This window comes from Aotus nancymaae, unplaced genomic scaffold (genome assembly GCF_030222135.1).
Source record: "Aotus nancymaae isolate 86718 unplaced genomic scaffold, 86718_ANA_hifiasm-v0.15.2.pri h1tg000010l, whole genome shotgun sequence".
Taxonomy (NCBI): domain Eukaryota; kingdom Metazoa; phylum Chordata; class Mammalia; order Primates; family Aotidae; genus Aotus; species Aotus nancymaae.
This window is the reverse complement of record NW_026988421.1, coordinates 28,936,244-28,954,235: the sequence shown is the minus strand read 5'-3', so window position 1 is coordinate 28,954,235 and position 17,992 is coordinate 28,936,244. Positions and strand designations below refer to the sequence as shown.

Below are 17,992 nucleotides of genomic sequence, written 5' to 3'. Positions count from 1 at the left end.
GAATATCAATAGAGCAAAAAACTGATTTAGACTGCCATCTCATACACAATATAATAAATTCCAAAAAAATATGATTATGAATTTAAAAGTTTAACTAGAACAAAACATATACATATTTCAATGAAGAGCAGAGATAATTTCCCAACTGAAATGGAATAGAAATTATTCTATTGAAACAATAGAAATGTATCAATTATAAGTATTTGAGTTTAGTGCTCTTAAATTTGAAATGCTACATAAAGGGAAAAAAGATTAAAAGCAACACAGAGTAACAGAGTAGGGGAAAATTTTTAACTAACACTATAGATATAAGTTTTATCTCTAAAACTTTTAGGGAGCTAATAAAATCTATCAAGATAAAACCCTGTCTCCAATATCCTATCATCCATGTCTGACAGAGGATAAGGACAGTCACACAGTGTTCACTCATGGTAAAACACTGGAGGAAACATCCTACAAGAATAGTTTACAGGCATGTACCTTAAAACAATTTTTAAAGTACCACCTCACATCTATTAAGCAGAAAATACTGACACTAGCTTTAATTTGATAGAAGAGTGTGGATTTGGTTACATGTTGCTTATAGCACATTAAGCTGGTACAGTCTTTCAGAAAGGAATTCAGTTAAGACAAAAGTCATTAAATGACAGCTTATGTTCTAGCATTTCTACTTTGAGCACTGTATCATGAAGATATAATTCAAAAGAAAAAAATTTTATAAAGGTATTTATAGCTGCAGCTATATATTAGAGCTAAAATCTGGAAATAGCCCGAAGGTCTGTCTATGGGGGAGAATAGTATACCAATGCAATGGAATATACTGCCACTAGAAATGACAAATGAAAGGGCTGCAAAACATTTTGGCAACAACTATAGCAAGTAATGATATTTGTAAAACTAAGTTAAATTTATAAAGGTAGAGGTGGGGAGACACTACATAAAATTATGTCTACATAAATATCAGGTCTAGGCCAAGCACTGTGGCTCATGACTGTAATCCCAGCACTTTGGGAGGCCTTAGTAGGTGGATCACCTGAGGTTAAGAGTTCGAGACCAGCCTGGCCAACATGGTGAAACTCTGTCTCTACTAAAAATACAAAAGTTAGCCAAGCATGGTGGCGGGTGCCTGTAATCCCAACTACTTGGTAGGCTGAGGCAGGAGAATTGCTTGAGTCGGGGAGGCAGAGGTTGCAGTGAGCCAAGATTGTACCATTGCACTCCAGCCTGGGTGACAAGAGCAAAACTCCGTCTCAAAAAAAAGAAATAATAATAACTGGTCTGAAGACATTAATAGATGGTACTTTACTAAGTCAGCAATTGTTGAAAATATATCACATAACTGTTGATAGTTATGTCTTCCTATTTATCTCTAACTAAAAAGCAGATTAAATAAAATTGAAAAAGCACAGAAGGCAGACTCAGGAAACTGGGATCTATATCCCAGTTCTACAGCTTACTAATTATACAACACAGGTAACTAACTTCTCTAATTATCCATTTCTTCACCTATAAAATGAGGATAATATTTCACAAGATTGTTTTTAAAAATGACACCTAAAACAAAGTACAGTATATGTTACAAATCACTACAAAAAAGGTTAATTATCTTTACGTAAATATAGGTAGTAGATAATAGCCATTAATGGTGTCATCACTAACATGACTCTAATAATCACTCATTTTTCTTCTAATTAGTTTAGTTATAACTATTAGAAATTGTTCCTCCAATATCAAACATTTGTTATCTTTCAGGCTGAACAATTAGGATTTGGCTATACACATGTTAAGGCTAAAATCTTTGACTGAATTCTTCTAATGGTTGAAGGTAGTCCCTGGTTTTAAATCACTAGAGAGCTACCTACACTACCAAACTACTACTGAGGACAGTAAAAGACACTTAACAGGATGGGTCAAAGGAACTGAACTCTAAATGGGGAAAAAAAAAAAAGACTTCCTTGTCTACTCTTATCTGCAAATTCCTCCCAGATATAAAGGAAAAGACTGCTTACAGTTATATCTCTTCTCTTGAATTTAGTCTAAAATTAATAAGTGGTGATGAAACTAAAAAGGGAATATTCTAGATCACAGCAGGGAGAAAACAAAAGCAAAAGAATGGACATATTTCCTGAATTAGAATAAGGACAGCACTTCTCTCATCTCCCTGGTCACTTAACTGCCATGTGACACTTTACTAAGGGTCAAAACACTCCCCTGAGGGCTTGATCATAGCACCAAGAAACTTTCAAAGTTGAACTTTAGAAGCTGCTACCAAACAGCAGGTGCAAGCATCCTCTCCCAAGATGAACATCATAATCAAAATACTTGGCTGTAGTCCTTCAAATTTAGACTTTGAAAAAAAAATTCTCTTTGGCTTTGACTTGAAAAAGCTCTACTTCATTAAAAACAACTTAACAACTCAGCTTTTTCATCTCTTTTGTCTAACTGTCTTGAATGGTTACAGTTTCCCTATCTGTTGGCCAAATCGTATCTAAATTTTCATTGGCTTCAGCTACTGAAAAATCTAAAGGAATTTTTAAAATATCTCCTTCCTCTGAAAACAGGTATCCCTACCTCCCTGTGGGAATGTGTCACTGTCCAGTCAAAGGGGGTCAGTAGAACAAGGCAGCAGAAGAAAAGTACCTGAGAAGACAGGAGCAGATGCCCCTTGGAATTCACCAGAGACCCTTGCTCCCACCCTTGAAGCAGCCTCTGGCCAGCCACTTCTCCACTTGGTTACTAATGTAAAGTGAGGGTGCTCCTCTGAAAAACATTAATGCCTGGTTAACACATGGAGGACCTGGCCCGAGGACCTGGCCCGTGGGCCTGGCTGAACAGCCATTTTCCCAGCCCTCCTTCTCTTGCCTCAGGCTCATTTTTCTACCAGGCCCCCTCCCTCTCAGCTTTCCATTGGAGTTTGCATTCCTGGGCACATGACCTATTTTAAACAAAAACAACACAACATGCACCCACAGTAAGCTATCTGGCCCCTTAGAATCTTGGCAAGTGAGTCCAGAGGGACAGAAATTAATCTAGGCAGTTATCTAGAATGACCTTTCATTTCCCCTCTCCTTGCTCACACCCCAAAACCAAAAGCAAATAAATAAACCTACTCTGAAGAAAAATGGCTGGAGGGAAGGAAGGGGAAGTGTAAGTATATGGAAGAAGTCTTAAACCTACATAATCTCTGAGATCAGAAAACTCCTGGAACACAGATCAATTTTCCTCTCTGTCCTATCTCGCCGCTTGATTCCCCTGGAAGCCACTAATGCTGACCAACTGCATGGATGGCATGATTTCCATAACACCCTGCTGATGTGGATGGAAACTCAGGAAAGTGTCCACAATGTAGAACAAGGCCATGTCAAGGGGCATGAGCCAAGGAGGGGAGAACAGAGTTACACAAAATGCTTGGGACTTGGAATTTTATTTCACTTTAATTAATTTTTTTGAGACAGAGTCTCACTCTGTCACCCAGACTAAAGTGCAGTGGCACAATCTGGGCTCAGTGCAACCTCCACCTCCCAGGCTCAAGCAATTCTCCTGTCTCAGCCATCCAAATAGCTGAGATTACAGGCACATGCCATTACCGCCCAGCTAATTTTTGTATTTTTAGCAGAGACAGGGTTTCACCATGTTGGCCAGGCTGGTCTTGAACTCCTGACCTCAAATGATCTACTTGCTCTAGCCTCCCAAAGTGCTGGGATTACAGGCCCCAAAATGCTGGGATTACAGGTGTGAGCCACTACGCCCAGCCTTGGGGCTTGGAATTTTAAATTAACACCATCTCTAGATTTCTCCTATCCTCTTCCTCTCCAGATTTTCCCCCAGATTGCCTCCTTTACTCACCAGTTCTTCTACCAATGCTAACAACTTGGCTTTAGTGTAAAGTATTTAAGTAGCTAAAGACAAGAATCTTCTTTTTTTTTTAATTGTACTTTAAGTTCTGGGGTACATGTGCTGATCTTGCAGGATTGTTGCATAGGTACACACATGCCATGGTGGTTTGCTATCTCCATCCCCCTACCCCCGGCACCTGCATTAGGCATTTCTCCCAGGGTTAGCCCTCCCCAACCTCCCCGCTCCCCGCAACCTCACTGTCCCTCCCCAGATAAGAACCTTCTAACTTTTCATTTATGCTTGCATTAGCCTGAATCTTCCAATAGTCTCAGTAGCAGAGGTTTATAATTAAAGTTCAAAAAAAATTAATGAAAAATCTTTATATCATGTTAAATTACTTATCCTTTTAGCCAGGGAACAGAGAATAGAACCAAAATTCAGAGAGAAGGAAGACTGTAGGAAACATGCCAGCATGAGGACAAGACCATGCACAAAGAGGGCATGGAGCTGACTGAACTGACCCACACCTTCCTTGAAAGACCCCCAATTGTCAACCCACTTTACCCATTCAACTCACTTTTCATTCTTCACACCATGCAACTGGACTCCCACCAAGCCAATCTCTTCCACATTCACTCATATATCGACATTTTCACTTACATTGCCAGCACCAGCCTACCTCTGCCCCTGACTAATGCTTCTGCGGACTAGTCAAATTCATCCATTCTTTAAAATATTGGTAGCGCCTCTACTTCCATGACTCTTCCAAACATTCCTTTCCATGTCATCTGAACTGTTAGATGGAACCTACCATACACCTAGGCATTGCTAGCTTTTCACAGCTATACATCTTATTTGTCTAATTTAGTCATAAATTCCACAGGATCAAGTCTTAAACCACTTTATGCTTCTAAAAGTGGCTCTCAACCATCACTGTGCAGACAAGTGGAATAGCAGGAACCCTGAATAAGTGCACCATCAAATTTTAAACAATATATAGAGTTTATTTTTGTTCAACTGACAATCCACACTTTTACAGGGATTTCTATCAGACACTAAGCCAAAATGTTGATACAATTTGCTGAAAATAAAATGAAGATTGCATGTTCAGAGGAACATATATGAACTTTACCTCAAAGGATATAAGAGAACAAGGTCAGGGCTACAAACAATTCTGTTCAAATACTAACACGCCAGAGAGTGAACAAGTACATAGTGTAAATAATCATGAACAAGTTTTTCAATTTTCTGAAATTTGCTTTTTCTAAAAAAATGACATTCACTTTTAATCCTCTATCAAAAATTCTAACATCATATAAAACTATGTCTTTAACATAAAAAGTGAGAACCACGGTCCTAGCATAATAGGTATTTTGATAGACATTGCTTTGGAACTGCTCAAGCACTTGGAACAATACCTTAGCTCCAAAGGCCTTTCTCAAAATGTGTAACATACCACATCTTCAAGAATTCAACCAAAGCCTCCAAATTCTTATTCTAGAGAGGCTCAAGGAAAGAAATCTGAGCAGATAAAGTATCTTAACACGGCAGCCACATGTCAAAGATGTCTAGACAGTTTCAGAAGCACTAAGCATAACCCTGGTCCTTTATATGAACGAGCTTAAGATTCAGAACTTGACTGTGTTCAATCCTTTTCCTCCTGGCATTGGTTAGGTTCTGTATTTGCACAGCACTTGACCAGTATGTGTGTTCTGCAAGATGTTAAAGAGATATTTAGCAGTGAAAAAAAGAATGCTATGGTCAAAACAATTTGCACAACGCTGGCTGAAACAAAATTAAACAGGTCCCTGTATCACAGGACTTGCCAGTGCCTTTAATCTCCAATGGGCATTGTGATCCCCAGGAGAGGGAATGTGGTACATAGCGTTTCCCCCACTCATTTGATTACAAAATTAGCTTTTCAAGAGTCCCACAATACAACTTTTGGAAAGACTGATTTAGTACTTTCTAAAAATGAACAATGGCAAGAAAGATGCCAATTTGTGGGGAGGGGGCTGGGATAAGTGAACAGGCCTTCCTCTAAGTGAGACATGAATTAGGCACCAGCAGACTAAGAGGTAGACTTTGTTCTCATACCCTCAAAATGACTTTTCCCTAGACTCCTCATCTGAAATGTGAGAAATAATTACACTGCTCTGCTTCCCAGAGTTTTTATTGTTTTTAATCATGAAACTGTGTTCTATATTAATCATCAAAACAGGTTCTCAACCCAAGTGACCAGACTTCAAAATCCCTAGTGCCCTTCCAGCCTGAATGAAGGGATAGGGAGAATATGAACCAGACGTCACCCAGAAAGTTTCTACATCTCCAGCTTCTAGGCCATTATGATAAAGTCAAACTGCATCCAAGTTAAGGGATGAAGTTCTCCCTTAGCAACTCACTTCTAGAGGGGACAAACACACATACCATCCATATCTGAACCTTCATTCAACTTTTCAAGGTAGACTTTCTAAAGAAAAACTCAAAGAAACATGGGAGGTCAAAGTTGGAACTACAGGGAAAAAAGAAAAAGAAGTACTCAAAGACTATTTTCCTTTCTTTAAAGAGAGGGAACTCATTACAGGGTTAGTGAGCAGGGGAAATATCATTCCTTTCAGTGAAACAGCTTTCCAGGAAAAGTATCTCAACATATTTACTATAAAACAATTTAATTTCCCTGTCCCATCACCTGCCACCCCATCCTCATCCCCCCTACAAAACCCACAGATTGTGGATTTCCTCTCATTCTTGGCAGAGTTACCAGAAGAAACATAATACCCCCTTCGGACTGCTCCCAACAGCTGCTGGAACAAGACGGGGGAGCTGGGGGTATCCCTCCAAAGCTGCCTCTAAAAATGACCATTCCCCCTTCCAACCCACACAGCCAGCAAGCATAAGACTTCCCTTTCTCTACTTTCTTAAAGGAGAGATCACAAAAACAACAGTGTATCCTAATCCAAAATACTTGCTTCCAGCCCATCTGTTCTCCTCAATATGACTCTAAACTGAAGCTTCTGTACTGTAACTACCACTCTATTTCTCCCCTAACATGTAGCTATTAAAAATAATCCTCTACTACCTCACAAGACCAGTTTTTCTTATTTGTTTACTTAATCTACCAATCTCCAAGTTAGGGTTCCTATCAAACTCCTATTCACTGTAATTTCCTATCTCTGCCCACCTGTCCCAATACCACACACTTCATACAAATACGAATCCCCCTCCAGGTCAAGAGACTCGCACAACAAAGGTCAAGGAAAAAATTCATCAATGGCTACCCTACACTCCAGCCCTTTGCCCAATATCCCTTGTCCAATATTATCATACACTAAATGCTCTTCAATTCTGTCTAAAAAAGCCCCATCACCAGGCAACAGAGAGACATCCAGTTATCCTTCAGCCTCTCAGCTGAGACCACCAACAAAGAAGTTCACGAATGTCAACTGGGGGCACAGGCAATGTCTCTCTTTGCCGAGGAGAAACTGGAGAGAACCTCCAGCATCATTCCCCAAAGGTGACAGCCAGGGTTGAGTGAAGACCGTGAAAACTGTACAAGAGCTGGGGGTGAAAATATAATGTAAGGAATGATTTGGAATCGGGGCAGGAGAAGGCGGAGGGATGAACTGGCTGACCCCAAATGTCTTTTCCATCTCTAACTCCTATGATTCTTTGACCTCCAATTTTGTGCTGTGGACAAGGAATGGAAAGTCAACAGACGTGGTGATGTTTTTAAAGAGGCTGGCAGTCTGCTCTTGTCATTTAGTAGCCTTTGCATGTATTTTTTAAGGTGTCTCCAAGCCCTGTCTTCATTTCACAGTTGTCACCTTTCTCAGCAATTTGAGCTCATGTCAAATACCAAAAAAGAAGAGGAAGAAGAAAGAATGTGCTGGCAATTAATTGTGGGCTAAAGAGGGGCAGCAGGCACAGGGGCCCATTGGGTGGCCCAGGCTTCCAGGGAGGGCAATGTGGACAGTTTGGATAAAATGAAGAACTGACTCAAAATTGAGACAAGGCAACCAAACCCCTAACAAGAGGTAAATTCTTTCTCCACATAGTCTCATACTCAGTTTTAGAGAAAGTTCACATATTTACATGATTCAAGGTACAGAAATATATTCTTAATTACCATAATCATCTTGATTCAACTGATTACAATTGGAGTTCCATCTGAGCAAGACTGCTGAATAGGAAGGACTTTCCTCAAGAGTAAACCAAATCTCTGGATTCTCAACCTTGATTCAGTTGACACACCTGAGGTAAATTCTAAAGCTTAGCAAAAGTCAGCTTCTGCAGATCAAAGTGGGAAGTCTGCCAATTTTCACTGAAAATTCAAAACCCAATTTTCTCCTCTTTTTTTTCAAACAGTTGATCTCATCTTAATTTTCAAATATTTTTGGAGCCTGGTCTCAAGAAGAATCTGCCTAAATTTCTCCCTGTTCCATGGTTACATGTCAGGACAAAAATTAATCCAGTGCCAGGGTCAGCCCAGAGCTAAGGTTAAGTTGTCACACACAAGTAATTCTTTTCTAAGTCACGCATTCAAAAATAATTTTTTAAAAAAGCTGTATACTTCCTCAGTGACCTCACTGTCAGTTGGGGATTTCAGCAGCTCAAGTACAATCTTTACCTTAGATGAAGGTTCCAGGTGCAAAAAATTGAAAAGTACAGAGTACTGAAATATTTTCAGAGCTCTCATTCCAGTATGAATTCACACTACAGATTGCTCATCTCACAGACTGTGAAGACATTGTGTTTCTCCATGTTTCTGCCTTGAAAGCCAGAAAATTCAGCCCCTGGAAAGGATATAAACAGCTTCTATATTCTCACGGTCTTAGAGGAGAAGGCCTCTTCCATTCTTCCAGTTCGCATTTGGAGGTAGTGATTGCACTAGAGCATGCCCTGCTTCCACAGGTATACTGTTTTATTTCGAACCTGTAAACTAAACTCTATTTTATTAACTCATAGAAACCATTAAAAATAAGACCTTTCCAAATGCTAAAGACAATAAATACATCCATATACGAAATCATTCAGTGAACTAGAGAACAAATAGGTGACTCTCCTCCCTGGGTAAGGCAGAAAACTGAAGAAAACCTAAGCTACTTTGAGTTGTTAATTGTTTTCTGAACATCACAGTTTAGGCCTTAAAGGTAACCAGTTAGCAATACCATCTCCATTCAGAGTTAGGAAACTATATGCTTTCTGGGCCAAGAAAATGCTCTTAAGCACAATCATTTTAAAACAAATAAACACACTCTGCTTATCTGTGTCTATCTCACCACTCTGGACGTTAATCATCACTGAAATAGATACCCCAGGCCCCCAGCCTCAAAGAGCTCCAAGGCTATAGGACCCCTCCACAGGAATGAATGTACATGCCAGGACAAACACCTCAGGAGCCTCACTCCCTAAACACCTATTGTTAATTCCAGGCAAATCTATCATAGGCAAATGCAAGAGAGCACCCAGGAACTGCTCAAAGGCTATTTCAAATAAAATTCCTGTTTGAGAATATGTAGCACTTAATTCAGGAGGAGGAGGATTAAGTAAGCTTTCTTTAACATAAGACTGGCAATAGTATCTTTTAAAAATAGCTTTACGTTGCACAGAAATATTTTTTCTATTATTTGCATTTGTTAATTTTCTTCCCCCATCATACTGTGTACTTCTTGCATTCAGCCTATATTATCAACTGAGAGCTGAATTCCACTGTTTTGTTCTTGTAAACTGAAATAGGTTAGTTTGTCCTCTTACTCTTTAGGGAAAATTTGAAAGATTGCCGTATGAAACATTTCTTTGATTTTTATTGTTATATTCAGGATATTTCTACTCCCCAGGCTTCATAAAATCTCCAAACAAAACTGATTGTAAATCAGATGACTGACTCAAACTATCTTTGTGTCCCTTAAAAAATAAAACCAAAAAAAAAGCTTAGGATACCTGCCAGTGTTCACTGTTCAGGCAAGAGGCCTAATGGGAAGCAAATTATTTGTTTGTGGTTTTAAAGTGTCCAGAATGCCTTCAAGCACAAGTATAAGGCCATTAGCAAATCACAAGGAACCAAAGCAGTTCATCTTACTCAACAAAGCTATGATCAGTTAGGAACAGCCAAACTGAATAAGACGTGCCCTGGGCCGGAAGGTCAGTAAACCTTAGCAGTTTGTGTTTCTGAGAATCAAGAGGCTCTTAGCCCAGAGTACAGGCCCTAAGTCCACAGGTTCTGCTGTCATGTTTCCAAAAACATTCAGGACAGGTGAAAGAAACCAAGCAGGGTGCGTCTGTGTGCATGTTTTCCCCTTTGTCTTTAGGCAGCACCTTTAAGTCAAACCAGCCCCACTTCTGCTATATACAGACTAACTAGAGGAGAAGGCAAGCAATTAAAAAGTCCCATTTTACAATTTATTGAGTGCTTACTATGTGCTGAATGCTGTACTAGCCAGCATTCTACATTTAAGCCTCGTTTTACCAGGCAAGGTTATTCCCATTCTTTATAGATAATAAAACCTAGGACCAGTGAGGTTATGTGGCGTCTGATAAAATCAAGTTTTGTGTAATGCTGATAAAAACTCATCTCACTTATCTAGTCTGCAGTTAATTAGCCCAAAGCATGAACGACAGCTCTGCCACCATTCAGTCATACTTTTGCTGTACTTTGGAATCAGGTTCGCTGACTCCCTAAGTAGACTGGGGTACATGCCTTCTCCCTCCAGGGATGACAACTACCTCTCTCAGTGGCTTAAGTCTCTGCAGCTGTCCAGAAACAGACCACACTGGTAAACATTCTCTCCACCTGCTGTAACACGCATAACTTCTTCCCTCAACCCAGAAAACCCGAGCAGTGACCCTGCTCTTTATCAAGGGCTATGGTAAAACAACTTCCCTAGACGGCTAGGACACCTTACCCTAGGACACGGGCGAGAAATCAAAACACACGTTACCAGGGTCAAATGATAAAGCCATATCATTTGGCAATCTCAAAGCATTTTACACCATAAATTCATAAATTCATTTTCATTTTTTTATTACTGCTACAGAATGTAGACTAATTCCCAATATCTCTCTTTTAGAGCATTTGAAAATAAACACAACTTCTTTCATTTATTCACTCAATCTCTTTTTTTTTTTTTTTTAAAGATGGGGTTTCACCATGATGGCCAGGCTGGTCTTGAACTCCTGACCTCAGGTGATCCACCCACCTCAGCCTCCCAAAGTGCTAGGATTACAGGCGTGAGCCACCTCGCCCAGCTATTCACTAAATCTCTATATGAAGAGAAAGAAAGCCAAACTTTGCCTTGGCTGGCCTGAGTTCCAGTCATTTTAGACAACTTCTCTTATAGGTCAACTGCTAATATTCTTTGAAAGAGAATAACAAACTATTTCTGCAAGTGACAACACTGCATGCCCAAGAAGTCCCAAAGAATCATTATCATGAACAAAATCATCCTAGAATAAAATTAAAAACCACAAATCCAAAATTTACTTATAGTCATTTTCTACATTCAATAATACCCAGCCAGAAAACATGCCAAAGAGAGTATATTTGCAATAAAAATGAAATGCAAACATATTTAGAAATACACAGGAGTAAGTACAACAACAGATATGTGAGAACTTTATCATGAAAACCACAAAAGTTCTTGGAAAAGCGCAGAATTTTTTTTTTTTGATGGGGAGTTGAACAGAAGTGTAGAGGTGACACACACACATAAATCCAACAGGATAATCTTACCCTGACAGATACTAGACTCTACCAAAAAGTAACAGTATTTAAAATAGTATGGAAATGGAAAAATATATCAGTGACACAAAATGGAGTTCAGATATAGATCCAATATACACACATATCTATGTGTGTATATATGTATATATAAACATTATGTAGCAAAATAAGCCCTCCAAAACAAAGGAAAAGAGAATTACTTAACAAAGTTGTAATGATAACTAGGTAGTCGTTGAGGCTACCTAACAAAAATAGTAAGTTGAGTTTACCTATTACACCAAAAGTGATATTGATGCAAGTGTTAACTATTAAAAAATCAAATTAGGCCGGGTATGGTGGCTCACACCTGTAATCCCAGCACTTTGGGAGGCCGAGGCAGGCGGACCACCTGAGGTCAGAAGTTCAAGATCAGTTTCTCCAACACGGAGAAACCCCATCTCTACTAAAAATACAAAATTAGCCGGGCGTGGTGGTGCATGCCTATACTCCCAGTTACGCCGGAGGCTGAGGCAGGAGAATTGCCTGAACCTGTGAGGCAGAGGTTGTGGTGAGCCGAAATCATGCCATTGCACTCCAGCCTATGCCCAGACAAGAGTAAAACTCTGTCTCAAAAAATAAAATAAAATTATAAGAAAACCAGTGGAAAACAGATTTATCAGGTCTGTGGAGGAATTATAAATTTGTCAGCTATGGGGGAAAAAGAGAAAAAAATCACAAAAAACTGGCAGAGCCTAATAAAGTGTAAAACAGTAAAGTAAAATCAATTGACTGGGAAAACTATCTGAATCAAAGACGGCAGACTAGATTCTAACATCTAAGACCCACAAAGATTCCAAATGTATAAGAAAAACACGAAGACCCCAGTAATAAATGGGCAAAGAGTGGGAACAGACAGTCTTGCAGGTGAAACAAACACCTGGGAAAATATTTATCCCGGCCAGTGGTAAAAGAGATGCAAAATAACACAACTTTGATACCTTAAATGCCCACTAAAGTAGCAAAGATTTTCTAAATTCTCACATAAAATTTTTTCTCTCTGTACTGGTCCCCCTATAACTTGGTACAGCACCTCTGCAAATCATAACCTTTGCTATAATGCCACCTTGAGACTTTATCCTAAGGAACTGATTTTTTTAAATATGTATGGTATGACATGTGACTTATATTTCAGTAAAGCTGTTACTCAAAAATGTGTTATTTCATTATCTATAATAGTAAAAAGCTGAACACAACATGTAAGTTTAATAGTAGAGGGATGTTCAATCTCATGGGACAGTCCACATTTACTATGCATCTATTCTGTTAGGATCAGTAAGATAGCACACTTTTCAAGTGTGCACCTGAAAAGTTTTTTAAATGAAAATAACTGTCTAGAGGTGATGGTATTTTAGCTTTTTATGTTTTTAAAAACTTTCTCTAATGTTGTCATAATGTGCTAGAAAGAACTACCTTTTTAAAAAAAAATGGGTGGAATAGGGGGCAATCTGAAAGCTCTCACTCCCTCAATTCCCTACAGGTTTTTTTCTTCCTATTTAACAGCTTAAGTGGCTGAGGAAAGTTTTTCATTCACAGGTCTCAGACCCTACCAAAAACAGGCCCAACTGCAATACCATGTCTTGTACATAGCCTAGACCAACTCCAGCCTCCTGCCTCAAGCAGGCCCCCTTTTTCCGTGTGGAGTCATAACTATGGCTGAACACTAGGACGAAGGGCCTTCCATTAGGGTCCGAAACCTGAAGCTTAAAAACCTTTAGAAGAGGGTAGGGAGGATGAAAGATCAAAGTCCACAAAAATATGATGATACACCACTTAAGGAACCTGGGTCCTAGACCTGGACTGGAGAAGTGGTCCAAAGCACGAAGAAACCACATAGACCAACCTGGCTCCTCTGGGGCTAAGGAGCCGGGGCAGTTAAACCTCTGCAAAAAGACACAATGGAAAGCTGTAGACAGTGCCTAAGATGACTAGTTGTGAGGACGGCCCATCGGGGAGGGTGCCCACTGAGGGATGCTCTCGGAAGGCTGCCTCAGATGGAGGCCTTGGGGAGGAGGGGCAGTGGGGTCCCTGAGAGTGCTCGGGAAAGGGTGTCGGCGGAGGCCAGGTGTAGGCCTCGGAACTCGGGGTGCGACACGACCCTGGGCCCACCAGGCCGCGGCGCCCCGCCCTTTCCCGGGATGCGGGGCCGGCTCGGGGCAGGGAGCGGGCGGGCGAGCGGACGCTTACAGGTCGGTGCCGAGCCGCGTGAAGCCGGAGTTGAGCGAGGCCCGAGCTATCCGGCGCCAGAGCAGGTCGCAGCTGGTGAAGCGCCGCAGCCAGCGGCACACCTGGGCCAGGCGGCCGAGGGCCCGCATGTCCAGGTAGGAGCAGATGAGCAGCAGCAGCTCCTCCGGCAGGCGCCAGAGCGCAGGCCCCGCGGCCGGGCGGGCGGCCGACTCCCGAGCAGCTTCCTCTTCCTCCTCCCCGGCAGCCGCCGCCATGGCCGCCCCCGTCCCCGCGATGTCGGCCCAAGCCTGGCCCCCTCGTCCCTGTGCTCTTCCCGGCCTGGCGCCCTCCCGCCTCCTAGCCCCGACCCTCCATTCCTCCTTCTTCCCATACTCTTTTCCTTGTGCCTCCTTCCCGGTCCCTGCGCTCCCCTCATCTCCCTTGATGCCTCTCGCCCCTTCCTTCACGCTTCCGCCTCCCTCTGCTTCCTCCCTCGGGCCTGCCCTCGCTCCCGCCTCAGCCCCCGGCCCCGCTGCCTCCTTCGCCGTCTGCGGCCCGGGCTTCCCTTCTGCCCCGCTTCCTCTTCCGCCTTGCCCTGCGCTCGCTTTTCCCTTCCCCTTCCCTTTCCTTCGCTTCCCCCTCGCGACCCTCCCTTCCTGCAGCTTCCTCGCCTCTCCGCCCTCGCCCTCGCCGGGCCCGCCGTTCCCGGGGGGCCCCGAGCGGCCCTGGCTGCCCATGAGCGGCCGCGGGGCCGGCCCGACGCGGAGCCCAACCCGAGCCGCCACCGCCGCTGCCCCGGGAGGAGGCGACACCATGTCGGACCGGGTCACATGGGGCGGCGCGGGCCGAGCCCTGGACCCGCCCCTCACACCTGCGGCCTTGGATCCACTTCAGGGAGCGGGCTGGGGCCGGGACGCTGACACCATACCCGCATCCCCGGGAGCGCTTGGTGGAAGCACCGGAGTTGGTGCTGCAAACACGTGTGCCCCGTTTCGAGGCCCTGCCTAAGGCCCCCAGAGGACCGGCTGCCCTCAGGAAGCGGCCAGTTGGAGCACCTGCCCTCAAGAAGCCCCTAGTTGGGTGGCCTTCTCCATCTAGGAGCCCTCCTCTTCCTAGAGTGATGCCCCCTTTCCACGGGCCACCTATGGGGGTCCTACGACACTGCAGCCCTAGAAGTTGGCAGGTTCCATAGCTTAGGTTCTCACACAGGCCGTGAAGCACAGTCCTGGCATGAGTGAGCTTGGGGATTATACCTATTTGGGGATTTGCAGTCTTCTAGATCCTGAGCCCATAACTTCAAAAACAGTCATGTATCAGGAGATGGCAAAGCTAGGGCTTATCAGTCACCACTGCAAGTCACCAGTGCAAGTTGACTCTCCAAGGACTCAGCATCCGTTCTCCATACCACCCATTTGATTCACATGGCACTAATCTGAAGGGTCCAGTAGTGTCCTCTCTCATCACATGTGGTTGCTGAGCATTTGAAATGTGGCTAATACAAATTGAAATGAGGTATAAGTAAGAAATACACACCAGATTTTGAAGCCATACAAGAAAAAGAATGCAAAATATCTCTAATAATTTTATATTGATTATGTGTTGAAGTGTTAATATTTTGGATATGCTGTATTGGGCTAAATACAATATATTTTAATGTAACTACTAGAAATTTTTAAATTATACATATGACTTGCATTTGCAGCTCAGGTTATTTTACTATTAGCACTGGGCTAGGCAGTAAAACTTGGAGGAGGGGAGGAAGATGCCTATTTCTGTCTGTTTATCCTGTACTCCAAATCCAGATAGGAAGGATTGGGGAGTTTTCTTTTGTACTTACCTAAATCTTAACACCCATTTTTAGGGAGCAGGGAAGAATAAAAATAGACCCTGAAAATTACTCAACACCTAGCATAGCCAAAGAGAGACTTAGGGAAGCAACTACATTGTATTATGGTGGTGCGAGAAGCATCATGTAACAAGGTCAGACCGGAATCTGGCTTTGCCCTAGAATTACTTTTTGATCTTAGCAAAACAACAACAAAAGCCCCACCTATCTTGGCCTTTTAGTGTTCTCAATCTGTAGTGGAGATAATGCCTCTGCCTTACTTTCGAGGGATAAATGAGATGATCCCTGTAAAATGCTTTGAACTCCTCTAAGAAAATTCTTAATAATAGTTACAGGTCAAATCCTGTTACAAAAAATGCCATCCCTCCCCCGACAAATGCAACAAAGACTTTGTGTAGAAAACGATTTCCAAACTCAAGGCAGTGGTTTATTAAAAGCAATATTTGATAGATTTCAATGCAGCCAAAGAATTTAGGCCATCTTTTAGAGATCATTTTAAAGAAATTTACTTATTCACAGGTATCGTACAGTTAGAAGACTATTAAGGTAGGAATACTGCACATTTAGGTGATGTCATGAATTCAGCATTTATTGATTTTGCTACATTTGTGTCCTGTGAGCTACTCAGGAAGGAAGGCAGAGGAATATAGCAGGAATATGGCTCCTGCATTTTGCGTTTAGATTTGTGTTAGAGATGTTCGTAATTTCTTACTGTCTGTGTATTTTTTAGCTCTTTCACAATACATAGTGAAGCTGAGTAGTTGATCTATATTCTAGCTCATTTTAGTGGAGACAGTAAAACATCTTTAAGCCAACATAAATCAAGTCAGGATTAAAATCTATAATTTCACAAGTGTAATTTATTTTCATTAATGGAGAAATTAAAGCATAATTTAAAAACATCAAATCATCCTCTTTCACATCCAAACTAGAGATCAGATAAACTCTTAGCCTAGAATTTGTAATGTAATGATTTCCAAAAAAGTCAACATACTCACTATGCAGGAAAAAAAGCAAAGCCAAAATGGAAAATTGGCATATATTCTCTTATTTGGTAGTGATGTGTATCCCTAAATTACCAAACGTGATAAAGAAACAAACAAACAAAAAAAACTTCAGCCTTAGCTCAGAGAAGCAGCTAGAATTTTTCATCAACTCTCCCTTCCCTTGCCCCCAAAAAAGACAAATCCAATTTGGGATGTAAACCAAACTTTTAAAAATTGCATCATAAAATTCACTTTTAAAAATTCTTTTTTGGGATAGAGTGTCAGAAAAGCAGCTGAAAAGAAAGATGAGTTTGTAATGAAAGTAAATCCATGTCTTCATGGAGGATCTGAATAGCATTTTTCTATCAAGAAAATAAATATATTAATACTCAGAAAAGAGGAAGGTAAGAGTTTAGTGGACTTAAGAACATCTTTAAAAGTCATCAACTCCATTGAAGTTCAAGAAATAAGGTAGGGAGGTGAAATCTACCTTTGTTTTCATAAAGCTTTTTATTTAAAAAAAAATTTACAGATTAACAAACTGAAAACATTGGACAGAATATTGACTTGGTGTGGTGGCTCATGCCTGTAATTCCAGCACTTTGGGAGGCCAAGGCGGGCAGATCACCTGAGGTCAGGAGTTTGACTCCCAGCTACTCAGAAGGCTGAGGCCGGAGAATTATTTAAACCCAGAAGGCAGAGGTTGCACTGAGCTGAGATTGTGCCACTGCACTTCAGCCTGAGTGACAGAGTAAGACTCTGTCTCAAAAAAAAAAAAACTTTAGACACAATATAAATTTCATAATTTTGTGGGTATTTAGAAACACTAACATTAATTTACCTCTTTTTTTTGAGACAGCGTCTCAATCTGTCACCCAGGCTGGAGTGCAGTAGCATGATCTTGGCTCACTGCAGCCTCGACCTCCTGGGCTTAAGTGATTCTCCCACTTCAACCCCAGAGTAACTGGGACTATAGGTGCCTGGCTAATTTTTTTGTTTTGTTGACGAGGTCTCACCAGGTCCAGGCTAATAGTTTACTTTTAAAGATGATTTTAAAGCACAAAGTTCTTTATGTTAGTGTGTACATGTAAGTGACATGCATAATGGTGATTATTGTGGTTATAGGTAGCCCATAGTATATGTTTAGGATTGTAAAAAGACTAGAATTTTGTGTTCTGGCCATTCTTATAAACAGATGACAGAATTGCCTATTCACACATTTATTACCCTGGAGCTGGTAATAAAGAAGATTCGCATCTGTTTAATGTATACAAAGCCAAGGAAAGGAAAGTCCCAAATTCAATAGAAATGTTCTGTACAATTCATACGGTGGGGTTTTGGGGAAGAGACAAGGATATAGAACCCATATCTGAACATTTACAAAAATACTTTTAACAGGAA

The 17,992-nt window shown here is 41.5% G+C and overlaps 1 protein-coding gene across 1 annotated transcript in view; it reads right to left on the bottom strand.

Annotated features, from left to right (window-relative positions):
- The window catches only part of FBXW4 (F-box and WD repeat domain containing 4), an 83,621-nt gene extending 69,125 nt beyond the window's left edge, over window positions 1-14,496 (bottom strand). Inside the window, exon 1 of the mRNA XM_012439459.2 lies at window positions 13,781-14,496. Within this exon, the coding sequence (XP_012294882.2) occupies window positions 13,781-14,496 (716 nt within the window). The remainder of the gene's footprint in view (window positions 1-13,780) is intronic.
- Window positions 14,497-17,992: the final 3,496 nt, after the last annotated feature.